The sequence below is a fragment of the Oenanthe melanoleuca genome, chromosome 1 (genome assembly GCF_029582105.1).
Source record: "Oenanthe melanoleuca isolate GR-GAL-2019-014 chromosome 1, OMel1.0, whole genome shotgun sequence".
Classification (NCBI taxonomy): domain Eukaryota; kingdom Metazoa; phylum Chordata; class Aves; order Passeriformes; family Muscicapidae; genus Oenanthe; species Oenanthe melanoleuca.
In genome coordinates this window covers 84,423,111-84,437,329 of record NC_079333.1, presented here as the reverse complement: position 1 = coordinate 84,437,329, position 14,219 = coordinate 84,423,111, and the positions used below count along the sequence as shown (strand labels likewise).

Here is a 14,219-nt window from a genome sequence, read left to right as displayed (position 1 = left end):
CAAACAAACAAATCAGCCTGGATGAATCACAACATACAACTGCCTAAAAAACGGAGGGCTGATTTCTTTCTGCCCATATTCAGAAAATACTTTGATGTTCTGTGTATAAGCACCTGTCACAGGACACTAAATTATGAAATCTTGTTGGCGAGGTAAGTTGGTCCACATTGCAAATGCTCAAAACTGAGACCTAAGAAGCCTGGCTTGAACACAGAAGCCAAGTGTTCAGGGCTGCTTCTCTCAGTAACTTTGGAGATGCAATGGAGTAAGAAGAATGGGAATTTAAAACAGGTTATTCAAACTGATGAACTGCTGTCACAAATAATGATTAATAACCCTGACAAATTTCCTTATTTGGTTCTTCCACATGATAGTTGTTCTGATGTCTGCAAAAATGAGTGAAAAAGTGGTAGTTTCACCTTTTCGTCAGCTTTAACACTACAGATATAGCAGTCTTTCTTGATACAGCTATTTAAATTCCTAACTTATAAATGTTGACACATTGCAGATGATTGAGAGGAACTTCATACAAATGAAAAATAAAAAAAACCCAAACTGTACAATTCTGGGTTGTTGATGTTTTTTTTTCTCTTTTAAAAATGTTTTTCTCTCTTGGCTTACTTTCAGATTTAATTGAAAGCCTGAGTCAGTAGCTATTAAGCAAGTGACCTGGCTGCACAGCACTAACTAGTATTCCTAGTGACTTTCCTAAAAACCTATGGTAAATTCTGAAACTTTATCTCATTTTCTTCGCTCAGTTACAACATCAAAGGTCACGGCCATACTTGTTTTGGAAGGTAAAACACTAATAATTCCTTTAAAACATAATAAAAGACTTTGCATGTTTTAGGTGCTGATAGGCTGTTGCACTAGTAGTTTCTTGCCTAGTAACGGGGCCAAACTGGTCAATTCTCATATGTGAAGATACTAAAATAAAAAATCTACTATTTAATCTTCTCCAGAATCTTCTTCAGACAGCACCTTCAAGACCATGTGATTATGTTCATTTCATTAGGTGAGCACAGCAAAAGGATCCTTAGGTATCTGTCCCAGCATGGATGAATGCTTTTATTACAAATCACAACTTCTACTGACAGATGACAGAGTTATTTTGCTACACACAAGCAATTCAGATTTAAATTAAAGAAATTTAATTTAAATTCTGTATTTGCCTTAGTGTAGAATCTCTCATGTAAAACCCCCATTTGTTTTTCAAAGGGACAGGTGAATTGCCTCAGGTGTAAAATTCAACTGAATTCAATTCCAATTTAACCAGTCACAGAATCTCCTGCATTGGAAGAGACCTCTAAATCCAGAGTCTGACCATTTACCCAGCAGTGCCAAGCCCCACTAAACCACGTCCCCAAGCTCCACATCTACATGTCTTATAACTACCTGCAGAGATGGAAACTCTACCACTTCCCTGGACAGCCTAATCCAGGGATAGACAATCCTCTAGGTGATGAAAGTTTTCCTAATATCCAATCTAAACTTTTGGCACAACTTTAGGTGGTTTCCTCTCATTCTATCACTTGCTTCTTTGGAAAAGAGGCCAACACCCAACTTAGAAAACATTCTTTCAGGTAATTTCAGCCTCATGTATTCTGACTGAGATGCTAACTACACCTTAGCAATGAGGAATCTTGCCCAACTTTACAGAGTATTCTCATGAAACTGAAGTTAAAAAGAAGCACAGGCTTTGGGTAGAGGAATCACAAACATGTCAGTCAGGGATGCATATCCTGTTTCTGACTTTCTCTGTTTTGCCCAGCTGATGAGGTCTATTTATTTGTTGCTCCCCTGAATGCTGCTTCGGGAAAAAAAATGACCTGTACACATCACTCACAGTTGCTTATCACCTGTGGTGACCTGCTGACACCTTTTGTGACCTCTGAGGTGTAGCTTTTGGTATGATCTACAGCAGAACAGGTACTCTAGCACTTAAACAAATCTGTCTGGGAGAAAGAATTCCAGGTACTGAAGTGTTCTAAATGAAAAGAAAGCTGGAAAGTGCCCTGTTGTTAAAACTACTGAGGTGTATTTTTCTGCTTTTCCTGGTGAGATAAACTTAATTTTTTTTTTTTTTTTATGCTGTGGCCCACTTCCTCCAGGACAGATGAAGGATATACACTTCCTTGAAAGAATTTGACCTCTGTCCCCGGAAGGAAGTTTGCAATAAACCAAAACCTTAAGCTTTAGGGTGAGAGCTCTAACCACTAATCTATTTTGGAAGGCTACAATTATAGACAGGAGGTGGGCAGCACTGTCATCACCTCCTGCTTCTGATTTTAAAACAGAAAAGTTATGACTGTATTTGGCAAAGAGTCCAATGCTATCTTTATGCATTAGCCATATTCGGAACACGCCTCCTTGAACAAGCCCCTTGAGATTTAAGGGGTGGAGAAGAGTGTTCTAAAAGACAACTTCAGCTTAATCAATCCCTGCAGCTCTTTCTGCATTTGGGGAAAGAACAGAAAAACTGACTCCTCCAGAGGATGATTCAGAGAACCTAAATTTAGGTACTTGTTCTGAATCACTCCCTACTTAACCTGGGGAAGCATCCTGGAGACAACTGATTCCACAGGCAAAGGTTATCCTCTGTGACAGTTCCTCTCTCAACATCCCCTCAATTGTCAGTACTATTCTCACTGGCTTCTCAACTCCACAGTTTAGGCAGGAAGCTGTTGCTTATTCTCAGGTACCTGCGAGGCAGAAAAGGAGGCATATTGAAGATATCTAAATACTTGGTTAGGAGCTGCCTAATGTCAGAATTTAAACAAATAGACTGGTTTTTAAAAGTTACAATCCACCAACAGTTTTATAAATTGTTATTGACTTCATTGAAGTTAAGATGCAAAGTTGGCACTTGGGTAACTATTTTAGATTTAACATTCCATCAAATTGCACCATGATTTTCCACAATTTTAAATAAATTTAGAGTTGTTGCTTTTTAAACAGAAGACATAATTATAAAGGGGGGAAAAAGTCTTTATTACTACATATATTCATACAACAGTTTTAAATCATAAATCAGCACATTTTGAAACTTTGTCACTCTTTAAATACTCAAGACTTATCGCTTTTTCCAGGTGAATTTCCGTCTCGGTCCCTCTTGACCAGGCTTTTTTCGTTCCTTCACACGTGGGTCAACTGTTAGCAATCCAGCTACAAAACACAGAGAAGCACCCATTTATCTACTGCTACTAGTTGATATTACAGGTATACTCCCTGTGAGCAAGTGACTTTGACTTTCACTAGCAGTATGATTTGTAGCATCTGGAGGGCTAAAGGTTCAGAACCACAAAACACTGAAAGGAGCATAGTCAGATCCTCTAATATTTTAACTTCATTCATATTTTCCATTACACACCACTAAAATGACCACCCACTGCTTTTTATCTACTCATATTGCTTAAGTCATTAAAGTAGTGGTCTTCAAACTTTTTTGATCATGCAGTCCTAACAGTATTTTTGAGCACGTTCTCCCAAATAAATGTATTTATTCACTTATGAAATATATACAGCACATTCTTACTGAATCCCAATGGATCAGTTGCACATTCACCATTCTGAAGACCACTGTTTTGTGGTATATTTATATATAAGTACAAATATATTTATACATATAAATATACTTAAAAATATATTTTGCAATGTCCCAAACATGTTCAGAATTATGCTGATCTCAGTAAAGATACCAAGCTCATTACAATGTCTATTTACAAGGGTTTTCCTAGCAAGTCATACTTGCCAGTGCTGAAAAGGTACAGTCAAAGAAACTTGCTGCAAAGTGTGAAGACAGCTTTGGTTTCATGGCTGACAGTAGAGTGAAAAATATCACAGCTGTTCTGCCACTAATACAGGCAAGTACTCTTGCTACTAGTTCAGAAAGAGCATAGTTAAAAGCTCGCTGTTCAAAACTCTGCATTTGCTGAAACAGCATGGACATCTCATCACAGAGAAGCATCAAATCCTGCAGTTATCTAAACAAATTCTGTCTTATCCTAGGTACCTTGTAAATACTAAATTATGCAAGAGAGGAAAGAAGTTCCCTCAGTTTGGCTAGTTGCATGCAGTATGTTTGTGCTGATTTCTCTCTCTTCAAAGCCAACCCTCCAGCATTTATGTTTGAGAAGAAAATTTTTTAAAATATGAACAAGACGTGATCAGTCAAGTAAAATAAACCACAATCTTGGTACCTTGCAGCTCACTAATGTCTGATCCAGATTAATTTAATAGTGAATACACATTCATGTTTGTGATTCTATGTTGAGACAATATAAGTGGGTTAACAGACCTGAAAGAGGTCATGAACAGATGGAAAAACGCTTGAGAAGTCATCCAAAATGTACACAAAGGATGGTAGGAAACAAGTGAAAACAGTCTATAAATAAATGCAGATCCTTTTCATACAATACACAAGGTTTCACTGGGATTATTTACTCAAATCTGGTCCTTAATGATCCTTGTATTAATTCTGTTAATTACCAGAAATACATTAAGAAACATTGAAATAATTTCAATTTCTACCTTGCCTCATGAATTCCACCTCCTTTTCTGTCACAAAACTCCTTAAGGCTTTTGCAGTGGCTAAACGTATTGCTCCAGCCTGTGCAGATCTTCCTCCACCAGAGACTGTGCAAACTGTATCATGTTTTCCAATTCTGCCAAGAAACTGGAAAGGGAACAACAACTGCTCCCTAAGAGAGGAAAAAAAAAAAAAAAAAAAAGAAGAAAAATTAAAAATATTAATGTGCATAAAGTTCCATGTGATGCACATTTCTTATCTTTGTATATACAAAAACATAGTTAACTTTTGGGCAGAGATCCAGAAAGGCATTCAGTACTTTAAGTTCAGTTTTACAATTACTTTTATTCCATTATTTCTATAAGGAAGCCAAGATCTATCAGCTCTGGATATTGAAACTGAGCAACCTCTCTCTCTATTCTTGAGCTTAAAAATCACAATATAAAACAAAAACAAAGATCACATTAGGAATAGAAACTTTGTGAGGAGTCCTCTCTATATCAGACTGTACATATCCCCCAAAATCTGAAGCTTTACATGGAAAGCCTCATCCTGCTTGCTTCCACTATGTTACTGTATACCAGAGCAATTAGACATGCATGCAATTTGCAAATCTCTTGCAAAAAAATTAAAGATAATGTTTATTATTTATTTTTAAAATAAATTTCACGCCCTTTCTGAGGGAACTAAAATTTGAGCTATTAAAACAGTCCGTGCTCTTGGTTTTTGCATCTATTCAGAAACGGAGAGGCAAGGAGCACAGAGCAAGGCTTGCCTATCAGTAAACTCCTGAAAATTAGGAGAAAATGCAAGACACATTTTTATAAAACAGATAGTTATGCAGAGACAAGAACATAAAATCAGCACAGCACCAACATATAACCATACGGTGTTACTTTTGCTGGAATAACTTAAGAACAGTAAAAATACAGCATTTCATAGTGTTCTCACCTGTCCTGCAGCACTGGGAAGTAATGTAAAATGTCTATTCCATTCACTGTAATTTTTCCAGTCCCATTGTCATAAACTACTGCAGTAGCACTTGCAGTTTTTCTTTTACCTTAAAGGAATTAAACCAAATCTTTTATGAGGCTTCAATATTCTACAGAACTTCACATGCCCAAATAGTTAAACAAATCTCAACACATTCATACAGTGCCAGCTGTTTGGTTTCACAGGCTGAAGTAACAAAAAAAATGCAAACAAAGAACAACTATCTTTCAATATATTTTAATCAATGTCTATTAAGTGGGGGAGAAATGTGTTTTAGGAAACCAATCTCCTTCAGCACAAAAGAAGCAATCATTCTGATAAAGGAATTATGAAACAAATAAGACATTCTTCATTTTGGGGGTGATGGGGCACAAACAAGACTGGTTTTGAACTTATTAAACTTGGTGGCTTTTCTTAAATCACATAGGTTGCATGCTCATTGGACTCCATTAACTACTGTTCTGAAGATACCACTGAAAACCAGTGCAAATTAAATCACGGTTTGGTGCTCTCGTATCTCTTTGTGGTCATGTAATCTTGAACACAACCCAGGTAAAGCAGAGCCCTCTAGCCATTTTGCCCCTCAAATTATCATCTGCTGCCTGCTGCATAATGCCCATAATCTCAAAAATTCCTCTTAAATGTACAGCATGAAGTGTGTGTGCACACATGCTTTGTCCAGAAAGTCATCAGCCTTTCCTATACATGTTGTTGCCACATCATTATTTCCATGCAATCATTCATATTCTATATTATATTGTTCTCCAGTTATGTGTCTCTCCAAAGGAAACCTAAAAGCCTGTGTTTAGAACATAGAGAGACCTTCATGGCTTTTCTTTAACATCCCCTCCACCTCGGAATGAATGTTCAATATCCCATTATCCATCTCTGTCCCATAATATTTAGACATTTCCTCTTCACATTTTCCTAGGCTGTTTGTAAATATCCAAATGCCTTGCTATTTATTCTTTGCATCTTCCAAGTTCCCCTCTGTTGGACTGCCAACAAAAGTCATGATAAAGGTCACCCAGTAGTCTAAGCCTGCCATTTTTATACTAAGCAACGACACTGTTTATATCCATGGAATTATTCATATGTGTTTGTGCTCCTGCAGTCCTCCACTCTTTATGTTCAGCAGCCAGCTCTGGAAAAAATGAAAGTGTTTTTGTATCCTACAATCTGTAGCACAATGGGGTCCTCTCCACAGAGGTATCACTGTATAGAAATACATATAAAAAACAGATGATAGGAGTCTGGGACAAAAACTTGTACTTTCTGACCAGTCCACGTCCCATCACTAACAGCTATACATGCAGTAGACACATATATGAGCATATAAAATGAAGTAGTGACACTTTCAGCAGTTGTACATGCTATAAAGAAAGCAATTGAAGAGGAAAAAAGCCTGTACTGTTACCAATCAACTTGAAATTCTTACCTTCCCCCGTGCTGAAGGCCACTCCTCGCTCATCATACTGCAAGGGGTCAATAACCACCTTCTGCAACTGCACTGGAACTTCTTTGGAAAACTTCTGTATATACTTATCCTCAATGTCAGCACATGGCAAGGCTACCAATTTTTGTAAGAGTTGAATAAATCTTGAATACTGTAAGACAACAAGACTTCATTAAAGTATACAAGTGTAATTGCATTTGCAAAATCTTTCTATTTTTATTTAATTGATCTTTCCTACTTCACTTTTATCGATGATTTCTGACAAGATGACACTTTTGCACCTACATGCTGATTTAAGAACAGCATGCAGTTGCATCATTTTCTGTGTGACTAAAGACATCTAGTTCTTTCTTCAGAGAACAGTGAAACTTTACTCCAAAGCACAACTAACCCTTTTTAATAAAGGATTATTGTATTAGAATGAAGTTCATTTCACTTGAAAAAAAAGTAAAATTGAGGGGGGATATCTTAAGTATTTTGTTATTGAAAAGATTTTCACCTGCTTTTTAGTAAGTCAGCACATTCACTGATTTGGAAATAATTTTATTTCACTGAACTGAATCTCATAAATGATTATATTTCATAACATATACAAAAAAATGCCTACCTTTGGCTGTTCAAGCTGTTACTTTAATGTTTATGATTTCCTTTAAAACTGAACAATCAAGGTATTTAAAAATTCAAGAGATACTTGACTTAAAGGGCAACCTCTTGAAATAAATTATCCTTCACTACTGTGTGGTTCTCCTTCCCCCTTATACCTCCCTCCAAAGTTCTTCAACATGTGATTAAAGAGTACACACCAGTGTATTAACCCATTTGTGCCAAAAGCTGTCCTGTTACCATGTGTTACTGGCAGGGGCTCCAGACAGCTGTCACTAGATATAAAGGTATCACACCATCAAATATAGATTTTTCACATAGATATCATAATATGATTTTTTAAGGTTTTTTTTTTTAACTTACAAGCAGTTATTGCAAGTATTTGTTCTTCTCGCTGTTACCAGAGTCTTCTCTAGCATAAAATTACTATTTTTCTTGTAACTTAATAATAGTCCCTGGAACTCTGACATTACTTGAAAACTACTTCTACCTAACAATATGACACAGACTTGTGGTAAAGCCTTTAAAGAGCAGAAATAAGGAAATACAATACTGTAGAAATTATAGAGTCTATAGAAGTAGAAAGCTTCCAACAGTTTTCATTTGGAGAGTGCAAAGAAAAAAAAAATCAATAGCTCTGATTTTGTTTAATAATGTAAACATCACTGAAATTTTTATTGCAGTGTCAAAAGGTAAGAATTTGAGCAGTTAAGACTGGCAGCTTATACTAAGACATTTCAAATAGATTTAAATAATGTTTTTTACTACATTCTGAGGCTTTGTGGTCTTACATGGGAGAGGCCAGTATGCAGAAGGGTTTGGTGTGGGTTTTTGGCTGGTTGGGGATTTTTAAAGTTTATTGTAATGTACTAAAACCAAGCACTGAAGAACACCAAACTATTTGGCTGTACAAACAGACCTGACACTTGGAGAGGAAAAAAATGACCATTCCATGTGGGAGTCCAGAGTATTCCTCTGGCTTCCCTGGAAGGTTTAAGACCCCCTGGCGGGGTCCCCAAAGACCCTGGAATGAGACCCAGGTGTCTCAGGGGCTGGATTTGGCTCCTTGGAGCAACTTACCAACATTGAGAGAAGAAATGCAAGCCGCAAAAATAAATAGAGTGTAAATTAGACTGTTAGAATGTAGAATTAGCAAATTTCTAGAATGTTTGTGATAAGGGACACGTGGCCAAGATGGAGAATTGGGGGTGTGGATACCTCTTCCTCCGCCTTCTCTGTGTCATCCATGCTGGGTGACACGCTGGCACTTTTAGATTGGATGAGAACAGAGCTGCACCATGTAACAAGATTGTATTGTATTGGGGGTCATTTGTAAATACCTAGTACATAATTTAGACTATAGAAGATAAGTCCTGCCTCTACCAGGCAGATTCTGCCCTGGACGTCTGGCGAGCAAACCGCTGTTCGCTGGACAAAGCATTCCTGAGATAAGGAAGAATAAACAACCATGAAAACCTCTAAGAACAGCCTCCTGCAGTCTCTCATTGATGGGCATTGGAAAAAGCTGGGTTCCAGACCACCTGCATGTCCTCCAGAGGTGATCTCAGGTCTAAGGAGACACCTCGGGATGTGACAATTCCAAATGCAGGAGCTACCGAAAATACTGAAATCTTACTGGCTTCTACTGCAAGCAAGATAAAGTATCCTAGATATTATCAGGATGGAGAATTTACAACAACTACTTCTAACTTATGCTTATGGGCACAATCTGCTTGAGACCTTTTTACATGCCCCACAGACAAGAAAGCCACCATATCCCACTGTTCCAGATGACAACCAAGCAAAGGGCATGTTTGCTGCTGTTGTGCTGTTTCTGCAAAGCTGCTGTTCACAGGACAGACAAGATTGAGGAACACTGCTTCTAGGTGATAAAACACTTGGAATGTTCAGACAAATAGAGTTACATTCTCTGGTACTGTCATATTCAAGCTTCCAAAAGCTGGTCACAGAGACTGAACCTGCTGTTAGAAAATCTAATGCTCTTCAGGGGACTGTAGGGAAAAAGATCTGAGTGAGGAAAAAGGGTATGACTATTAGGATGAATAGTCTTATCCCCAGAGACAGATGGACAACTCCAGACTTACAGATTGATACAGTTTGCAGATACTGAGGAAACTGCAAAACTCTCCTCTCTCCCACCATATTCATACCATGGAGAATGTAACAGGAGATATCTGTATCAAACCACAGATATATACAGCTTTGTGTCCTGTTTCTGTTACTTGATTTTGTAGTCAATCACTAAGAAAAAGGACTCCTAATTTCTAGTAAGCCCTTTGTGACTTTTATATCATTACCATGTCATCCTTAACATTAAATAAATTAACTCTGTGCAGTCTACTATTATACAAATCCACTGCATTTCCCCATGCTGAATATTTGCCCCTTCTCTACAATTAGTAACAGAGGCTCTAGCCCTGTTTACTTTTCATCTGTAACTACAATAAATGACCATTTATTTCTATAATAAATTCTTATACCCCATTCCTGACCACATAATTAGATAACAAGAAACAAGTGCTCTAGGTCTCACAACGTTGCCAGGAGAAAAATGAAATTATGCTAGTAACAATGGAAAGTTCTTAACAATTATATATTGTGCTAGATAAAAAATATCAACATAAGTCACTTCAAAATAACACGAATGTGGCAGTGCTGTGAACATATACAGACTTCATCAGAATTCAGAAAACTCCTTCTGAAGAGCACCTGCTTCTGCAAAATACCTTTCCAGTATCCAAAAAGGCACCCAGAGTCCATATCCTTAAGACACAAGCCTCCTTAAGATTGGGAAGATTAATTACTTACATCATCATCTGACACTTTTTCTACCAACATTTCTTCCAATTCAATCTTAGTCAGCCATCTGTTGCCAGCCAGGTTTCTGTTTAAAATATCACATATATTCTTCCTTTAATTAACCATGCAATTAAGAGTTACATCACAAAAGACCACACATACAGTCAGTCTTCGTTGAGAAATACATTTTCCACTACAAATGAATGCAGATCACATTCCTATAGTAAACATGAGAAGGCTTATGTTGATTTTAAAAGATCTGCCTTTTGAAAGGTATGGTAACTTCATGTATTGAATTAACCACATGACCATTATGAGTATCAGCTATGCATTATTCATATTATTGAAGTCTGAGATTGAATTAAAGTAGTACTGTAATAGGAAGTGATCTTAATCCTCCCAACTTATAACTTACTTTAAAAGCCTGCTGCCAGGAAAAATTTGGTTTACTAGAAGCAAAGAGTAAAATCAAAGGCAGAATGTTAAAATCAAATTCTTTTGCCGCTGGTCTTTACTTTTCTGATCAATATAGAGAGAACAGCACTAGCAGTAAGCATAGTCAAAGCATTACCATAGCAGTGACACCCTGTATTCTATCCACTGTGCAATCTTGAGCTGCTCAGAACAGTGACTGCACTGACGATAGCAAAAGCAGAAATTTCTAAGAAAACAGCCCCATACAGAGATGCTAATGCAAAGAAAAAAAACAGTGATTGAAGTGACCAACGAAACAGCCATAAATACACCTACCAACATTATCAGGTAAATTTAAGGCAAAGATGTAACTAGCTTCTTAACTCCTCTGGTTTTTTAGAAACAGTGTTTTCAGCAGCGTTAAGGAAGTTAGGATTCAGTAAAACACTTTTGAAGGTGTTTTTAAGAAGTACTACTTCTCAAGCATGCATTTTAATGCTTTTCTGAGTCAGGACGTGAGAAAGGATTATTTAGAAACAATACAGATTTTAACAATGATTTTAAAAAGCTTCCAATCTTGACAGATTCAAGTATATAGTTACATTTACATATTGTTACTTGCTACTTCCACTGAAGCTGGAAAAAATTGCTTGCATGTGAAAAGCTATAAACTTGAAGTAGTTCAGATCAGGTCCTAACCCTACAGTCAATATTACAGAATGCATTCAAAATAGATTATTTTCTGGGAAAAAATCCTCAAACCAAACCCTAATAAACTCCATGCTGCTCAAAAAAAAAAAAAAAAAAAAAAAAAAAAAGCCTTTCCCACTAACCCTCTACCTACACTCAGGAGATAAATTATCCTATCCAGAGTAATCTCAGAGGAAGTACCATATCCAGTGTGAGAAGTAAGTCCCAAAAATCCTTTAAATTCTCTGAGCTTTACAAACCTAACAGGGAAAAAACCTTTCATCTCTGACTAGCTTTAGGTCGTTTTTTACATCAGTAAATCCACTGGCTGAGCTCTGTAAGGAGCCAGGTTATTTTTCAGCAGCATGCAGCAAGAAACTAAATTCATTTGTTCTCTTGTCTGCTCAGAATCTAACACGAATCTATAATAAAACATTCTGTGGGTCACAGAATGCTATTTATATCGTGAAGAAACATGAACTTCTGTTATTTAAGAAATTGAAATAATCTCAGCAAATTAATTCTTTCTCTTCCTAACATAAATAACAAATGGCTGAAATGAAGAAATGACAAACCAACATGATGTGCTCCTGGAGCAATGCATAAATCTGGTTAGAAAATACACAGCAAGAAGAAAGATAAAAACAACTTGGGACTGGGAAAAAAGTACCTATATAGAAAAGCAGTAAATGCCTAAACCAAAACTTCATAGCTGCATACATTTATTTTGAACACTTGCTTAGCTTAATTTTCTAATATAAAATCCTTGCAAGACATCTCAAAATAAAAAAAACAAAAAAAAAACATCAAGACTAGAGTCTAAGAGGAGCAAACAGCACTTAAATGCATATCCTGACTGGACACACTCAGAAACCAACAACTGTAGATTTCTCATAGCTTCTGGTTGACATGGATCTTGTCTGTCCAGTGGCTAACTGGACAGAAAAGATTAATAGCTTGCTGTGCATACCAGAGAAGTTAAACAGAAAAAAGAGACACTAAATTCAATATTAATAGTGGTGGTGATAATTACAGAAATCCAGTCAAACGAGCTTTTCTAAAATTACTAGGTTTTGATTACTTCTGTTCAAAGCCATTAAAGAAAAAATAGTAAAATTAAGTATTTTGATACTCTTAAATTTAAATATTGGTAAGTTAAAATATTAAAGAACTGTAATTAAAGATTATGAAAGAGCCCAGCTTTAGGTCTTGAGATTTTTAAAGCAGGAACAATGTAGTTAGTACGTTAAAAGCCCTTGTTTTCTTATAAAAAGTTTACCTCCTTTTTCAAAATGCTTCAATAAAAGACATAATTAGAAAAATTACTACAGAATATACATTTTACACATATATAAAACATTCATATATGAATATACATATGTTTCATACAGAAACACAGAATTCTGCATATTTTCTGTTTATTTTCAAATCACACTTCAGAACTTTTATGGAGCAAAGAATTTTGAAAAGAGCACAGAGAGATTAAAGAGTAAGAGAAATAGATGGGGGATTCCCTACTCTAACAATGAGAACTGAGTGCACCACACATATCTGGTAAAACTTTTCAACATGAAATTACCATACAAATATTACACAAGGAATTGAGCAAGAGCCTGAAAATGTGTTTGTGGAATAGAAGGCAGGTAGGGTGGGGAACTACCAGAAGTTCCAAAATAGAATATGAAAACACATTAAGAAAACTACTACCAATACTCATTCTAATTGGAATCCTACCTTTTTTCCTTCTGAAGAGGAAGGTCTTGAGCTATCAGTTGGTCTTGATGTTTCTGAACATTCAGCAATTTTTCATATGTTTCCTTAAATGTATATGGAAGAAGTATTTAAATAGATTTTTTTCATTCAATATTAAAATTTTGCTACTTAAAACACACGTGCTTTTACTCTCCAAACACTTAAAGTACAACGGTCAGAAAACATGCAGAGCTCTGACAAAAAAGAAATCATGCACATCTCAAATTCATTGATTTTGAATTCTGCAACAGTTTTTTGCCTTCTTACATTTGCTAGTAAAAAAAATTTCTCAACTGTATACAGAAAGACAACTACATTTGTATAATGAATGCAACTCCAAAACATACTGCACAATAATTTCATCAGTGCATTCACATTTTGGTTCTTCAAAATAATGACAAGGTTTAATACTTATTTAATTTCATTTAGTTAGGATTTTTGCACATTTAGAAGTGTCAGATTTACTGGTGATCTGTATCAGTCACATCTTCTTACCCTGGCATGTCTACATGGACTCAAAGTTGCACATTCACCATAGTAAGAACTTGGGTTCTCTAAATCATGTAGATGTAATTTGAATTTTCAGTATTTTTAAATGTTTTCTGAAAATTCTTAGCTATATTATTATTTTCAAACAATGGTGTGACAGTGATTTAGTACTCCAGGAAAAAAAAAGGAAAAAAAGAAAAGGAGAAAATACTCAAAAAAGTCACAGTAAAAATATCACAGAAGAAACACATTTTAAATAAATTATTTTTAGGGGTGTTTTTCAGAAGACTACTTGTTCTAAAATATAACATCTAATACTCAATCACAACAGTAATCCAAATGCAAAGGAGTATTTGGAGTATAATTATAAATTATATTGAAACAACAGGACAGTTGTACTACAACCAAGTACTTCTATGTCAAATAATTTACTTTCCTTTACAAGTGAAATAGAAAGCTTATAGTCACTTTCAT

General features: G+C 36.0%; 2 protein-coding genes across 2 annotated transcripts in view; one reads left to right on the top strand and one right to left on the bottom strand.

The window, feature by feature from the left end:
- TGFBRAP1 (transforming growth factor beta receptor associated protein 1) overlaps positions 1-14,219 on the top strand; it is a 95,540-nt gene that overhangs the window by 57,872 nt on the left and 23,449 nt on the right. The gene's annotated exons all lie outside the window — the stretch shown is intronic.
- Positions 2,971-14,219, bottom strand: part of MRPS9 (mitochondrial ribosomal protein S9) — a 34,307-nt gene continuing 23,058 nt past the window's right edge. The window contains exons 6-11 of the mRNA XM_056482776.1: positions 13,239-13,321; positions 10,410-10,485; positions 6,960-7,128; positions 5,480-5,588; positions 4,531-4,700; positions 2,971-3,165 (exon numbers count right to left, since the gene is read on the bottom strand). Coding sequence (XP_056338751.1) covers positions 3,074-3,165; positions 4,531-4,700; positions 5,480-5,588; positions 6,960-7,128; positions 10,410-10,485; positions 13,239-13,321 — 699 coding nt within the window. The 3' untranslated portion in view covers positions 2,971-3,073. The remainder of the gene's footprint in view (positions 3,166-4,530; positions 4,701-5,479; positions 5,589-6,959; positions 7,129-10,409; positions 10,486-13,238; positions 13,322-14,219) is intronic.